The sequence below is a fragment of the Ammodytes marinus genome (genome assembly GCF_949987685.1).
Source record: "Ammodytes marinus genome assembly, chromosome: 14".
Lineage (NCBI taxonomy): Eukaryota > Metazoa > Chordata > Actinopteri > Uranoscopiformes > Ammodytidae > Ammodytes > Ammodytes marinus.
In genome coordinates this window covers 29408455-29424802 of record NC_137218.1, presented here as the reverse complement: position 1 = coordinate 29424802, position 16348 = coordinate 29408455, and the positions used below count along the sequence as shown (strand labels likewise).

The window sequence follows — 16348 nt, the reverse complement described above, 5'->3', positions numbered from 1 at the left end:
AATTTTACTTTAAAAGGTTAAACATTTTCTAAACATTTGCTCCCCCGGACCCCCCTAGTAGGTCCAGGGTCCCCACCCTAGTTATCCAAAATCCTGTGAGAAAAACTGTTATGTGGTGTGTCTGGTAATTAGAAGTCATTACACTAGGGGATTGTGTCTATGTACAATTAACCTTAAAATCATTTGGTCATCCATCAAAAGAAATATTGGGTTATTTGGCTCAGAGATTCCCAATTGAATTGCCTGTAGAAAAGGTAGCCTTATGCCTTGTTGTTATGCTGCACAAAGTGTCCTTATTTTGCACTGAGCACCTGCCCCCCAAATGTCTGTGCACGCCACTGAGTAAGCAGTAAATCTGCATCATAGTGGGAGGCTACATGTTTTAATGGTCACTTGTGGAATACATCTTATCTGAACACGAGATAAGATTGCACATCACTTCCTTTATACAGATGAACAGCTGTAAAGATCTAACAAAGATTTGAAAGTATTGTTTTTCTCCACTCAGATTTGACTTAGAGTAGCCTAGCCTAAATGTAGCCTACCTTCTTCCATTTCCAAAGAGTATGGAATTTAAAAAGGAAAAGTGTTAAGACTGCAAACCTAAATCCTGTCCTCTAAATAATTGTAATTGATGTTATACTTTTTGCACAATTTTATAGTGTCACTGTCAAAATACTGTAGGCTAGGCTACTACAAAAAGTATCTAGTACTGTAAGAGGTGTATGGTACGGCACCATTAGGGGGCGACACGTTACCTTCCCTCACTAAGGACACGTCACTACATTACAACGGCGAGGTAGAGAAGCACATTTGAATGACAGCCAAACAGCCAGTCAGATTTGAGTAGGATTACTGTTCACTGACGCTCAACCAATGAGCGCACAAGATGGCGGAGTCAGGGAGGGATTAGTTCACAGTGAAGGTTGTGTGAGAATAGTAGTGTAAAGGTATCAGAAGCCGAGCGGGTAAGTAAGTCTTGCTGAACATTAAACCTGTTAGCTCATTTTGGAGCAGTACTTTAGCTTTTAGGCTGTTGTCCTGCTGCCACAAGGGAAGCCGTCACTGCTATTTTCAAAATAGACTGTAGAGGTGTCGGGCTAGGGTGTTCATTATACAGCAGCTAGCAGGTTAGCCTCGCTAGCTACTCACATTTTGAACTGTAAGGAAGCAGCATCAACAGTAGCCGGCCCGGAGCTAGAAGATGTTGTCTATTGCTGTATATTGCACTGATTTTCATTGTGCATGTTGCGTGTTGGTGACTAGTTCACAATCTTGTGTTGCTGCTCATTTGCTTGCTCTTCCTTGTGACGTTGGATAGGTTGTTTAAATTGTACTGTCACTCCTAAAAAGGCAGGCTCTCTAATAGTATTGCCTCCAAAGTTAGCTTAAATTAGCAAGCTTGACGGTTTATTTGTCGCTATGTAAAAGCGTGCATAAAGTCATGGACCTTTTTTATAAGAGCATTAAGTGGACAAGACGTTTCCCAGTGCGGTGCTTCCTGGTGTCTGACGACACATAGTGCGTGGCCTTATCTGGTTGGGCTGGACCTGGAAGTTTACTTTGTAACAGTTGGAATAGAAAACACTTTGATTTCATCTCCTTTGCAGTCTGGCTTGCTTAGTTACAACCTGGCTTTAGATGAAAATATTTTCTCGTTTTGCATGAATTTAAGAAAAGAAAGAAAAGTAACCTATGTTTGCTAGTTATCCACAGTGCTCCTGCTATGTGTAGCTGTAGACCTAACTGTGTGTGTGTGTGTGTGTGTGTGTGTGTGTGTGTGTGTGTGTGTGTGTGTGTGTGTGTGTGTGTGTGTGTGTGTGTGTGTGTGTGTGTGTGTGTGTGTGTGTTTGTTCCTCCTCCCAGAAGGTGACGGTGAGCTGTCCCTAAACTCGCCAACATGACCAAGATGGGCTTCCTCCGTCTGTCCTATGAGAAACAGGACACACTGCTGAAGCTGCTCATCCTGTCTATGGCAGCTATCCTCTGTGAGTCCCATGCTCACTACACAAACACACATGCACGCACGCAGAATTATCTTCATACAACTACAAACTAAACACAACACATTGATCCGAGTGCCTTTTCTTGTCCCCAGCATTCTCCACCAGACTCTTTTCCGTCTTGAGGTTTGAAAGTGTCATCCACGAGTTTGATCCGTAAGTCCTACCTCTGATGTGGCTACTTCCCAGGATTGTTGATGTTTATTCCATTGTTAAATGATATCTCCCCTTCACCCTCTTTTCCCTTTGCAGGTACTTTAACTACCGTACCACCCGCTTCTTAACAGAGGAAGGGTTTTATCAGTTCCATAACTGGTTTGATGACAGAGCATGGTATCCTCTGGGGAGGATCATCGGTGGCACCATCTATCCAGGTAGGATGAGTGTGGAGATCAGCAGTAAGGCACTGGAGGTGTTCAGAAGAGAGATGTCAGTAGGTTTCTGTCTGCCTTTGCTGGCTCTAATGCAAAGCTCTCTCTCTCTCTCTCTCTCTCTCTAGGACTGATGGTGACCTCTGCCCTCCTCTACCACACCCTGCATTTCTTCCACATCACCATTGACATCCGTAATGTCTGTGTGTTCCTGGCTCCCTTGTTCTCCTCCTTCACTGCCATAGTCACGTATCACTTTACCAAGGAACTAAAGGTAAAGGGAGGAAGGAACTGTTATTTTAGGCTAGAAACTCTAACTCTTGAACCAGTTTTATGCTGAAGTGCACTCCAGCAATTCATCTAAATAATTCAACCTGTTGAAAGGACTCATAAGAGTCAGATAAGTGGACAAAATAAAAACTGAAGAGGGAAAGAGATGGTGACATTTTGTTGCTAATATGTTTAGCTTCAATGCAACTCGATAGTGTGTTTCATTCGGCCCACCTTGCCAGCTGCGTGCACACATCTTTTAAACTCTATGCTACAAGTTGGACAAACATTTTGAGTCTCAAGCCCAACCAGAGAGAACCCTGATGACCTTATCCAAGTTTATTTCTCAAGACTTGAGGAGGTTCCCTTAAAGGTCCACAGAAGAATGTAAAACTGATTTCACAGATTGTCTATTTATTTTGTCAACTAAACAGGAACATTTATAGTTTCTCTAAGCCTGGAGGCCCTCATGGTGTAGTGGTTAGAGCCCCCCTCCCATGAGGCTCAGTCGTCTTCACAGCAGACCTAATGATTGATATGATGATATCGAGCAACTCCCTATTGCCACTGACGTGTGTGTGTGTGTGTGTGTGTGTGTGTGTGTGTGTGTGTGTGTGTGTGTAGGATGCAGGAGCTGGGCTCCTGGCTGCTGCCATGATTGCAGTGGTGCCTGGTTATATCTCTCGGTCTGTTGCTGGCTCCTATGATAATGAAGGTATACACCTTATGTGCATAACACTCTTACTCCAAGAAGATATCACTTAAAGCTCCCATATTAGGCAAAATGCACTTTTTCAATGTTTTTGAATATAAATATGGGTCTACGATGTGCCTAGAGACTGCCAAAGTGTCAAAAAAAAGAAAACTCCTTTTCTCACTCTCCCCCTTTCTGAAACCCCCACCCCTCCCCCTCAATGTACTCCGTTCAGAATTCTTCTCAATATGTCGTCACAGCGAGAAGAAGCCACTTCCCCCCCACATTAGTATCTGTATGAACATAGTCTTTCATGTAGACAAGGATCGGTCATGTCAAACTGTTCAAAGTGCGGCTGAGCTCCTGCGTTACTAGCACTAGACATGATTCTTCTCATGGGTAAACCTAACCGTGGTAACAGGCACTGCAAGCTATGGACCTATGGACAGAGGCCAATGGCTTCACTTCCGGACAGGGGCGGGGGGAGCTCATAGATTGTATATAAAACGAGGGGAGCTGCAGCTCGGTTTAAAAAATAGGCCATCGTGAGATTAGCTGAAAATCAGGGTATAGAGGCATACTACAATAAATGATCTGAACGTTTTTTTCAGCAAACAACTAAAGAAAAACGTATTGGGGACCTCTAAGACCATATAATATTGACAGAAAAGTGTATAATATGAGACCTTTAAAGATTCTATATAACATCCCCTCTGTGTTTTTCTTCCCCAGGCATTGCCATCTTTTGCATGCTGTTGACCTATTACATGTGGATCAAGGCTGTCAATACAGGCTCAGTGTACTGGTCGTCCATTTGTGCACTAGCCTACTTCTACATGGTGAGAAGATCTTCCAATGTTCATGCTTTACTGGAGTTCTTGGTAGCTTCCAGAGATCCTTTGTAAAGTCTTGTTGTGTATGTAGGTCTCCTCCTGGGGTGGTTATGTGTTCCTCATCAACCTGATCCCGCTGCACGTCCTGGTTCTGATGCTGACAGGCCGTTTCTCTCACCGGATCTACGTGGCCTACTGCACCGTGTACTGCCTGGGCACCATCCTCTCCATGCAGATCTCTTTTGTTGGCTTCCAGGTGAGGTGAAACACAGAGGAGGACTGTAAAGTCCCCGTGTCATGTGATGGAGTCTGCTCACCTCCCTGTCTCTCTCTGTCCTGTCATCCAGCCGGTGCAGTCATCAGAGCACATGGCAGCCTTCGGTGTGTTTGGCCTGTGCCAGATCCATGCCTTTGTGGACTACCTGCGCAGCAAACTCAATACCCAGCAGTTTGAAGTGCTGTTCAAGAGCGTCATCTCCCTGGTGGGCTTCGTCCTGCTGTCTGTGGGCACTGTGCTCATGCTCACTGGTAAGAGGCTCCAGGTGCACCAGTACAGACACTGGCTTTCTCCTGCATATAGAATTTCAAAACCACTATTATTTTCTGTCATACCGCTCTATGGTATTAGCGCCCCCTACAAGATGTTAATGCAAGTTTATTTAATGTTCAGAATATCCCTCATCATAACTTTGACTAAAATAGAAATGTGTAGAAAGTGAACATGTCTCTGAAAATGAATTCATGTACAGAATATTCTATATGTTATTAGTTTTTTACCTAGATGTTTCAAAACAACACATTTGAGAGCTGTAATAGCAATACCGTGACAGTGTGGTATTTTGCCTAGGGTTATCATGCCGTCAGAATATCATACCTGCATCTTTGTTTCCCTCAGGTAAGATCTCTCCATGGACCGGTCGCTTCTACTCCCTGCTGGACCCTTCTTATGCCAAGAACAACATTCCCATCATCGCCTCTGTCTCTGAGCACCAGCCCACCACCTGGTCCTCCTACTACTTTGACCTGCAGCTGCTGGTCTTCATGTTTCCAGGTCAGTTCACACCTCAGACACTCATAGAGTAACAAGGGCTTTTTTTTATATATATATATATATTTAAAAAAAATTGGGGCATTTTTATGCTTTATCGATAGTGCAGAGAGACAGAGGTGAAATGGGGCAGAGAGGGGAGTGACATGCAGAGAACGCCCGCAGGCGGGAATCAAACCCGGGTCTGCTGCTGGGGGGGGACGCCGTACCAACTGAGCTAAAGGCGCCCCAGTAACAAGGGCTTTATATGATGGCTGTGTGCTAGTACCGTCTAAGATTATATCTCAATAGTTGTTTTAACAATGTGAAATGACAATATGGAGTAAAAAAAATCAATGAATATGCGTCTATCTGTGTCCTAGCCGTGAGGGACGGACGGACGGAGAGAGAGAGACGGATAGTAGAGTTTTGCTTTTTATCTTTCTCATGCGTCTCACCCACAGAAACGCTCTAATTGTAATAAGTGTCTGCTCCGTGAGGCTCATATGTTCTCACCACCTGAAGCCAGAATCCAACCTAACTAACCTGACCTAAAGCTGGATCAGCTGATAACGCTTAAAATAAATATTGTTACTAAATACAATGAATGTGTTGGGAGACAGTTTTATATTCATAAATAAGTTATTATGAAGTTGTTATCTTTTTCGGCAAAATCCTTTTAAAATATCTAGATATTATTTGTCAATATCGCACAGCCCTAGTTTCTATCCTGTATGATCACTCCAGCTGTCATGTTAATGCTGCAGACAGCTTACTGGATGCTGGTTGGCTGTTGTCTGACGGTTCCCTTGCCTTTCCTACAGTTGGTCTTTACTACTGTTTCAACAACCTGTCTGACGCCAGGATCTTCATCATCATGTATGGAGTCACCAGCATGTACTTCTCAGCTGTCATGGTACGTCCTTCACTCACTCACTCACTCACTCACTCACTCAAAGGACTGAGGGCTTTGCCACAATTCCACAGTGTCACCAGAAGATGGCCTAATCACAGCATGAAACATGCCTTTAGTAAATGGAACATGAACTTGTAGCTCCTTGTCTACAGTGCATATGTTGATGTTTAGCCTGTGTGTTTGTCCAACAGGTGCGTCTGATGTTGGTCCTGGCTCCAGTCATGTGCATCCTGTCAGGCATTGGAGTGTCCCAGGTCTTAACCACTTACATGAAGAATCTGGATGTGAGCCGGCCAGACAAGAAGAGCAAGAAGCAGCAGGACGCCACCTACCCTATCAAGAATGAGGTTGGAGACACCACTTCATATTGAGACTTTTACTTTTTTGTGCAGATGTGTACTCTCTTCTCTTACTTATCAAATGTATTTCAGTAGTCAGAATTAAAGCACAGTAATGGGTAAAGAACCGAAAGGTAACGTCCTGTGTTGCATACTTGTACCAGGTTGCCAGTGGGATGATTCTGGTCATGACCTTCTTCCTCATCACATACACCTTCCACTCTACCTGGGTGACTAGTGAAGCCTACTCCTCTCCCTCCATTGTCCTGTCAGCGCGCGGAGGGGACGGGAGCCGCATCATCTTTGATGACTTCAGAGAGGCCTACTACTGGCTCCGACACAACACTCCTGAGGTCAGTCACACAACTGTCCTTCACTGCCTGCAATCCATTCAAAATGCTGCTGCTAAGCTACTTACTAAATCAAACAGACGTGCCCATATCACCCCTATACTCTGCTCCCTTCACTGGCTCCCTGTAACCTACAGGATCCAACTCAAAATTCTCACCATAACTTATATGCTCTGCATGGTCAGGCCCCTGCTTATCTTGCCAACATAATTCACCTACACACCCCTTCCCGGTCTCTCAGGTCTATTAACCAAAATCAGCTAGCCATGCCACACACTCGTCTGAAGACGTGGGGATAGAGCCTTTGCCGCTTTGGCACCCAGACTCTGCAATGCTCTGACAACCAACATTAGCTCTGCTGACAGTGTGGACGGTTTTAAGAGTCAATTGAAGATTCACTTGTTTAGGCTAGCATTTGGCTAACTTCTGTCTTTTTTTGTGTTGCTAATTTTATCAGTTTGGTTTTTTAATTCATTTTATTCTTAGACGTATTTTTTACTATGCTTTTATTTTCTATGCACATTGTAAAGCACTTTGTGACCCTGTCTGTGAAAAGTGCTATATAAATAAATGTTACTTACTTCCAATGAAAAGGAACCATTGATCTGAATTGTAGACTCTAGGACTGCCCCCTTATAGCCTGGAACCGCCCGCCTACCTACTACCACTCAATTTTAATTTCCCTTCAGTAGTTAGTCTGGGTCTGCGGTATATTTGCGGGATTTCTCCGCCAGCTTTTTGCCGGTCCAACCAGCGAACAGAGGGAATGGCTGAGAACAATGACGTTGAGGTTGTGCTCCAGGTTTCAGTTATGCGATTGGTTGGCAGATCCAAAGTTGCACTGGGCAGATCCGATAGTTTTAAACTTCAACAGACACCCGCCTTCAAGTGAGTTAACGTTTGTCAATTGATCGATTCCTGACCTTCTGTACAAATGAAATGAAGTACGATGGTCTGGTAGGACAAGGCTAGCCCCCTTATAGTCCACCAAACATTAGTCCGCCAGAAAGGTCTTCAGTTGAAAAAAAAAAGAGAGAACAAAACTCAAGGAAAAATGAAAGAAATAAAGGCAACTCTAATGAAGTCGCCTTGTCAAAATAAAACACAACCTAATATGGCTCGACCATGTGGGAATATAATTTGAAAGGACAGACACAGGAAGTGCCTGGCCACATTCTGCAGCAGTCCACATTAGTTGAGCCTTGCTGCCTACACTTGTAATGTTCTGTCCCAAAACCCACGGCTGATGATGATGTATTGCTACAGTAGGTACTACGCAAGTCACGCAACACATCATTGTTGTTAATGCTACCATTCACTTATTGAGTTTTATTTTGTTTTCCCAGGATGCCAAAGTCATGTCGTGGTGGGACTATGGCTACCAAATAACTGCCATGGCAAATCGAACCATTCTAGTGGACAACAACACATGGAACAACACGCACATCTCCAGAGTTGGACAGGTGAGCTGAGGAGCCTTTGGGGTTCTCATACATGATGGTTGTCAAGTGTTTCTGTGTTGACTGGGCTGCTGCGTGTCTTGTAGGCCATGGCCTCCACAGAAGAGAGGGCCTACGAGATCATGAGGGAGCTGGATGTCAGCTACGTCCTGGTCATCTTTGGAGGGCTAACGGGCTACTCTTCAGACGGTATGTCCCAAATATCTTAGTGTCCCTACGGCTTTTCAACAGGCACTTTTATAGAGTTTGATTTCATGGGCTTTGGTTTAATAGTCTGATTGGAAAGCTTAATAGTCAGGCAAAGTAACTCATTTTGGAGCCAAAAATAGAACTAAGTATAAAATAATTTTTCAGCATAAATAATTCCTATAAACTGTCCAGAACAACATACTAAAGTCCTAAGAAATCCTAGTCGAGGAAATATGTTTAATTCTCATTAACCGAGATGTGTGCCAATAAGGCCAGGCAACAATACACCCCAATGGGTCTATTTTTTTCTATTACTCCTATCAAAATAAAACTTTATACAATAAAAGTATCCATGAAAGGGAATTTTTTTTTTGTATTACATGTCTCTTTGAAAATGAATTTGAATATGCAAATGAGCTATACACTAATCGAATATAGGCTACCCAAAATATACCCGCATAGGCCTAATCTTTTTCCTTTACTCCTACCACAATAAAACTTTACACAATGAAAGTCTCTACATGAAAAGCAAAACATTTTGTATTAGAAGTTTCTTTGAAAATTCATTTGAATATGCAAATGAGCAATATAGGGGAGAGTGGCCTGAGTTGGATTGGAAATGTGACCACATATTTAAGAAGAGCCATCCATTTAACTCATCCTGTAAAGAAGGGAGAAACATGGAATAAGATATAAGCACATTTAAGCTCAAAAAACTGTTTTTTGCCTTTTCAAAGTAAAATTTCCATGATCAAGGTTTTTTGATAATTGTGTCTGAACAATTATAGACACGTTTGAAAACATTTGACACGTTTTAGTGCTTTAGTATGCTACACTTTGAGTCTATATAGTTAGCATGATGTCAGCCCTAAAGTGCTGCATCATGCTTATTATCCAAAATTCTGGGGTTGGGGTGATTTGTGCCAGAGGGCCTAGGTGAGTTATAAGTAAGTAAGTACAATTTATTTATAAAAGCACATTTATAACAGTTTGCACTGTCCAAAGTGCTGTACATAGTGCATTCAGTAGGTAAAAAATTAAGGCAAAATAACAATAACCAAAATAAAAGACATAAAGCCCAGACATCCACATATAAACAAAGATAGTAGTGCAGAGGTAAGATAGTTAATGGGGAGGAAAAGCCAGGGTGTACATATGGGTTTTGAGCCTTGATTTTAAGGCAGAAATGGAGGGGGAATCGCATATGCCAGGTGGCAGTTGGTTCTACAAGGGCGGAGCAGCTAGTGCAAAGTACATTTCTGAGAGTTGTGCCATTGGCATGGCTGTATACGCTGGTCACCAAAATAAAGTGATTGTCTACAGTAGCTCAGAAGAGAGTGACATCTCAATTCCACTTAACGACACCACTGATGAGAGTTCAGATGGCCATAAAGATGATGATGGTGACTTTGTCATTGTGAGCTTTGCAGGTAAAACCATTAGATCTGCTAGGCCTTGTTCAAGAAAATTGTCCTTCAATCTTTGTAAAATATTTACTTTATTTACTTTAAATAAACCTTAAATAAGTGATTGTCTAATGGATTTGTCTTGCATTACAGTTTATGAGATATATATCAATGGCACAATTTACCCCATGGTATTCTCTCCAACGGCACAACTTACACCACAGCGGGGGCAAGTTGTGCCACAAGACAACCTTTTTTTTGATAAGAGGTCCTTCAAAGTGACAGCTGCCCCTTATTTCGCCTGATTTTATTACATTTTAATGAAATGTCTGACGGTGGTGACAGTGTCCCACCACTGTGTTGAAGAAAAACAATTTGTATTGGTATGAGAGATTATTTAGTGTTTTTGATGAAAAAAGCTCTTTTTAATCATTAAAGTACATTTTTGATTTTGTTTTATTGCATATGAAAGATTCAAACCTTCTCTGAGGACACACTGATTTGGACGTTTTGAGAAGATAACAAGTGACATATTTGACATAATGATAAAATTACATTTAAGGGGATAATTGTGCTCCAGACATTCTATTCTTAATCCCTAATAACATCTACAATTTTAAATATTTTTAGTTTTAAACATAACAGCAGTTGCATATGGAAGACGGCCTTTTGTCCCGGTTCTCAAGAATCACTGATATGAATGGTGTTTCTGCCTGGGCAAATAAGGACATTAAATAAGTGTGGAGCTCATGTGCAGATTCAAATTCAGTTCAAAAGAAACTTGTAATACAAAAAAGTTACTTTTATTATGTAAAGTGTTATTGTGGTAGGAGTAAAGGAAAACATTAAGCCTATTTGGGTGTATTTTGGGCATATTCGATAAGTGTATAGCTCATTTCATTTGCATATTAAAATTAATTTTCAAAGAAACTTGTAATACAAAAATGTTTACTTTTCATGGATACTTTCATTTTGTAAAGTTTAATTTTGATAGGACTAAAGGGAAAAAAATAGCCCCATTGGAGTGTTCTGGCCTTATTGGCACACAGCTCGGATTGATGAGAATTAAACATATTTCCTCAACTAGGATTTCTTAGGACTTTTAGTATGTTGTTCTGGACACCTCATAGAAATGATTAAAGCTGCAAAAAATTATTTTACAATTAGTCTGTCGTAAAACGCTGCTTTGCCTGGACTATAAGCTTTGCTGTTGAATGAGTGTTACGGCCTCCACACACATCCTGCGTGTACCTCTGGAGCGCGTCACCTTACCGCTTTTCTCGGACACACATATGTCTCAACTGCTGCTGCTGCAGCGCTGCTTCTAAAAGCCCTGTTTTTCTACATAGAGATTTCATAGATAATTCTAATTATGATGCATATGATTTATATTGAGTCTATATTGAGTCTGGACAGTAATCCGTGCGCCCCATTGCCTTTTTTTCTTTCTTTTTTTTGCCACATTTTCGCTTGTTGGGAGCTTTATTTTGAAAGGGACACACCAGGAAATGGTGAAACTACGGTGAAAGCTGCCGGTAGATTTAAGATATAAGATAAAAAAATAAAAATAAAAACTCCTGAAAGATCAGCCTCCTACACTAGCTGTAATAATCCTTCTGCACTGAATAGTTAGGAAGGCCCTAATGTAACCCAAACAGACATCAGAAAGCAGCAGAATCCACTGCTTGAAAAACCATTGCCGCCTTAAGTTGTGTTCAACAGTCAAATGGGGATTTTTGAATTTTGATTGTATTTTAGTGAATGAACAGTACAAGGAAATATTTGGCTGCCTCTTTCTTTGCATTGTAAGGACTTAGACCAAACTCATTTCTGCAAATGTTTGAAACTGCTTTTGTAATGTGTGTGTCTGTATGCATTCCAGACATCAACAAGTTCCTATGGATGGTGCGTATTGGTGGAAGCACAGACACAGGCAAACACATCAAGGAGCACGACTACTACACTCCCACCGGAGAGTTCAGAGTGGACCGGGAGGGCTCGCCTGTGCTGCTAAACTGCCTCATGTACAAGATGTGCTACTACCGCTTTGGACAGGTCTACACAGAGGCCAGTGAGTATCTGGACACACACATGCAGGGACATGTTGTAAAGGACAGGCATGTTTACATGATTAATGATGCAGCACTTTCATTTAAACAATATGGAGCAAGACTGAACACAATGCCCCGTGGAAACTAGTGTGCCAAAACTTTTAGATAGCAGGTAGTGGCCTAGGCTGTTGCATCGTCGTCAGGCAGACAAGACATCAATAAAGAGTAATGCATACACATTCATGTTGTTGCTGTGATTCTGATTCGTCTGGATGATCTCTCTGCAGAGCGCCCACCTGGTTATGACAGAGTGAGAAATGCTGAGATTGGCAACAAAGACTTTGAACTGGATGTGTTGGAGGAGGCCTACACAACAGAGCACTGGCTGGTTAGGATATACAAGGTAAAATGCAAAGTCTTTCTCCCTACCCTGTTGCAGGCATGCAAACTCATAAGCCATGAAAAAGGTGAGAAGTCCGAAAACAAACCCCGGTAAGGTGGTCTGGGGGCATATTCAGATGAATAGTAAAATGAGCAAAACTATTTACCAAGAAAAACTTTAAAAACAGCTTAGAAAAACGGTTAAAAATGCTGGGATAACCAGCTTTGAATAAGACAGAAAATAACATGGAGCCTCAAATCAATCACACCAAATTCCCTTACAATAAACTAACTATTTATATTGTGGCAAACAGGATTTGCCTTATCTTTGCTACACAACCATCAATCAAACACTTAAAGGCCTACTTCACCGGTTTGAATATGAAGGTGTATTGAATTCTGAGATCCTATGTAGTATAAATGTGCGAAAAAAATTGAAATCGGTTCATCCTAGCCTGAGAAAAGGTGTTTTTTTTAACCCTATATTTCTCTTTCTCGTGACATAACAGAAAGAAATATAGGGTTAAAAAAAACTTACTTTGTAAATATTACTGTGATGTCTTTTACTGTGACATCACAGTAATATTTACAAAGTACGTTTTTTTTTAACCCTATATTTCTCTTTAGTAGGCCTTTAAGAATACACTCTGTCACCATAATTAATCTCGTTGACGTGTTCACGCACGCACACACACCTCAGTCGTGCGCAGGAACATAATGGTGCAAAATGGGACGATAGTGTTGTTTCGGCGCTGATCTGCTATAGTCACTACATTAACCTCAGGTGTGTCGGCTAGAACACCACGCACCATTCAAAAACTGTGAAAACAGCAATAGACAAAAGCACATTATTAACTTGAGGTGACACGTTAATCTCCAGTGACAATCCGCCAACCGCGGCCGTTAATCAGCGCGTGCATAAAGCAATGCAAACGGCAGTAAAACAACGGTTGGCAAACTCTGTGAATTTATTTAAAAAGCGATTCCCATAAACCAAGTAGGCACATTAACATGGTAAAATAATAGTACTGCGGCTGCGGCTACTTGAACGCTCCGATGACTCGGAGAGAAAAAAATGTAAACTTCCCTGCAGACGCTCTGACCATGGACATATAAAGGCTCTGACTGACTGATGTTACCGCCCCTCAATGACAAATACTGTTTCTGATTGGCCAAATGACCGTCAAAACTCATATGATAGGAGTTAACATCCGTCAATCATAAGCCCCTTTTACACAGCCAGTGAAAGCCGGGAATATGCCGGCCTTTCGGCCCTCCGCCCTGTTGTATAAATGCGACCGTTGCGGAACGAGGGAAGAAAGGTGCGAGAGATTGTTCCGGGAATTTTACTACCTCGGGGGGTAGTAAGATTCCCGACACAATCAGTTCCGCCTCTCTGTTTAAATGCTCCAGCTTGTTGTTGCGGAACAGGGGGGCGTTTGACGTTCCATAGCCTACGTTCTAAACATGCGACCATGTTAGCAGTTGAAGGACGTGTGTTTAACATTAATCACGGCGGCCTGATGTCCCGTAAAAATCACCAAATAAAAGGAACGGCGTATAATCTATCTGATCATAAAGTCCGTTGCTCAATCCAAACCCCCGCGCTTCAATTTGCAGAGTGTATGAGTCTATTTCTGCCCAGGAGAAGTTGTACAATGGGAAAGCTAGGCTAAGTAAGGGATAAAGTATAGCGAACGGGTCACTTGCTAGAAATAAAGACCGACAAGCTGAAGCAGGAGCCCGACGCGCAGCTCTTATTTACTTGTTACGCCAGTAAATAGGAACAACCAAGGATACGACCTAGTAACGGGGGAATAGTCTGCTCGCCCCGTCTGCTTCAGCTGACTGAAGGCTCCGGCTCAGCTGTTAGCCACAGAGCTACTGTTTTGCTAACACAACTCAAGACTCGCACACTCTACAAATGATAATTCTAATCGGCCAATATGTTTAACAAGAGCTCCATCTAGCTAACAAAGCATTATCCCCCAACATAAATAACACAATTCACAGAGAAAATTACTGTGGAACATTTACATTGCGGGCTGCAGCCTGAAGTTACTGTCTAACTGTCAATATGCGGCCAAACCCTGCTCTCCTGATACATGCAAAGTCATGTTGAAAAAGTATTCCATTGTTTTCTGAACGAGTAGCAGCCCTGTTTGTAGACGTCTATCCATCAAAACTATGACGTAGATCCTTAGCAACGGTCATTATACCCTCACAAAGAGACTCGCTCACAACCAACCTGTCACACACACAAACACACAGACACAGAGGTGAAGCGGATTGATTTTGTCAGTTTGGTTAACAGTCCCAGTGATGTTGGACTCAGCGCGTAGCGAGATAACACAGAAGCAAGCAAAGCCGGCATTTTGGAGTGATGTTGTTCCGTCAATATGCCGCAATCTCTGTGTAAAAGGGGCTATAGTTAGTCACTATGGTCACTCCACCTTATTAATAGGTCCATGGCATGCTCCACACCACACACACAGTGCTGGCCATCAGACCCCCTCCCCCCCTCCCAAAATATTTTCTCAACGGATCTCCACGAATCGCATAGATGGCCAATTTTGTTTCCAAAATGGCAAAATTTGCCGAAAGGTGACTAGCTTGCATGCCTGCTGTTGTTAGAGATACATACACTGCTGGTTAGCATCAGCTCTTCTGAAACCTCTTCTTGGAAACATAGGAAAACAAAGTTTTGGAGACATAGGTTATGAGAAATGAGAGAAACAGATGGTAAATGGTACATTTTACAATCTAAACCTAGAAAACAAATTGTTTTTTTAGTTAGATTGCTTTCTAGTCAGGTGAACCCTTTTGGGTTTTGAACTGTTAATTGGGGGAGAGATGTGAAGACGTCACCTTGGGCTCAAGGACGTTTAATGTTTTATAGTATAATGTTTTGATAGAATAATCTGAGGATAATTTAATACAGTTTTACAGACCTGTGTAACAAAGTATTGTGTTCCATCTTGTAGGTGAAAGATCTGGACAACCGGGGGCTTTCAAGGACATAAAGCTTCAGCCGGCAGTGAAACAGCCTTTTAGCGCACAGCACTGAACACCTTCCCCTGTGGTCTGCAGATGAGTGGGAAAAGAGTACTTTTTATACTTTGGTTTGGGGGAAGAAATTTGCATTTGAGATTTTTTTTTTTGTGAATGATTTTCATTTTTTTTTATTATTATTGTAATGAAATGTCTCATCTGAGATCGGAGGGAGCTGGTGTCAAACGTCCAGCCTCATGTCAGGAAGTGTGATTCACCATGAAGTGGTCAAAAGAAAGCAGTGTTCATTAAAGAGCGCTATGGATTTTTTCTATTTGGTCAATTAAAGTGGGATTAAACATGATTAAAATAGTGCTTTGTCTTTCATTTTATTCTCACTTAGAGCAGTTCATGGATCTGGGTTACACCCAAAACTGGTTGAAAGGATGAACTTACTACTCTGTTGCATTTAGCAAGTTATGTTAATTGTATGAAAGCTGGACCCATAGTTGTTATTAAAGGCATACTAATGTGGTATTTTCATTAAAGCTGTAACCTTGAACATTTCAGTTACCTTGTTTCTGGTGGCTGTACATGTAATTGCAGGCACTTCTGGAGTTTCTTTCAAAACCGAACATTATTGACTGTATGAAGTCAGTACATTGTCAGTTCTTACCTGCAGAATGCTTTCTGTGTTCTGATCCAACATTGTGACCCAGAAGTTATAAGAAGTACAGACAGAGATTCTGCATCGTAACAGCAGTCTGCACTCGCACTGACAACTCACTCAGACATGCATGATGCGTTCAATTGTATGTGGAAAATCGCCAACTTCAGACATGATAGCACACCGTTTGCAGAATGACCTTTTCATCAATTTTGAAAATGTGGAACCTACGACCATGTCTTATACAAACCATAGACTGTATATAAAAGATCAAATACAAATCTAGCAGATTTACTGGAATGCACACAAGTCTGAAGCTCCCATGTCCCGAGTAAAGGAAGCACCTGAGAAGTTTGCCACAGAAACTCCACTAGTAGTCCACAGTTCCTCCCCATCAGGCT

General features: G+C 41.9%; 1 protein-coding gene across 3 annotated transcripts; it reads left to right on the top strand.

The window, feature by feature from the left end:
* The first annotated feature begins 901 nt into the window (after nucleotides 1-901).
* Nucleotides 902-15842, top strand: stt3a (STT3 oligosaccharyltransferase complex catalytic subunit A). 3 transcript variants are annotated; one of them, XM_080041635.1, is made up of 18 exons: nucleotides 902-968; nucleotides 1867-1988; nucleotides 2099-2159; nucleotides 2256-2377; nucleotides 2503-2648; nucleotides 3269-3359; nucleotides 4071-4177; nucleotides 4263-4427; nucleotides 4519-4699; nucleotides 5067-5222; nucleotides 6023-6114; nucleotides 6306-6461; nucleotides 6617-6805; nucleotides 8149-8265; nucleotides 8349-8451; nucleotides 11740-11928; nucleotides 12196-12311; nucleotides 15274-15842. In XM_080041635.1, exons 2-18 carry the CDS (start codon nucleotides 1901-1903, stop codon nucleotides 15310-15312), a joined length of 2118 nt encoding a protein of 705 aa, XP_079897761.1. In that variant the 5' UTR covers nucleotides 902-968; nucleotides 1867-1900; the 3' UTR covers nucleotides 15313-15842. The 3 variants fall into 3 exon arrangements, with proteins under 3 accessions (XP_079897761.1, XP_079897762.1, XP_079897763.1); XM_080041636.1 differs by having other exon boundaries at nucleotides 913-968; nucleotides 1870-1988; XM_080041637.1 differs by having other exon boundaries at nucleotides 931-972.
* Nucleotides 15843-16348: the final 506 nt, after the last annotated feature.

Bases quoted from the DNA above. Each gene is read 5' to 3' on its own strand.
- stt3a (XM_080041635.1), top strand. From the start codon at position 1,901: ATGACCAAGATGGGCTTCCTCCGTCTGTCCTATGAGAAACAGGACACA. The intron at 2,649-3,268 runs GTAAAGGGAGGA...GTGTGTGTGTAG, and splicing joins ACTTTACCAAGGAACTAAAG to GATGCAGGAGCTGGGCTCCT. The intron at 8,266-8,348 runs GTGAGCTGAGGA...CGTGTCTTGTAG, and splicing joins ACATCTCCAGAGTTGGACAG to GCCATGGCCTCCACAGAAGA.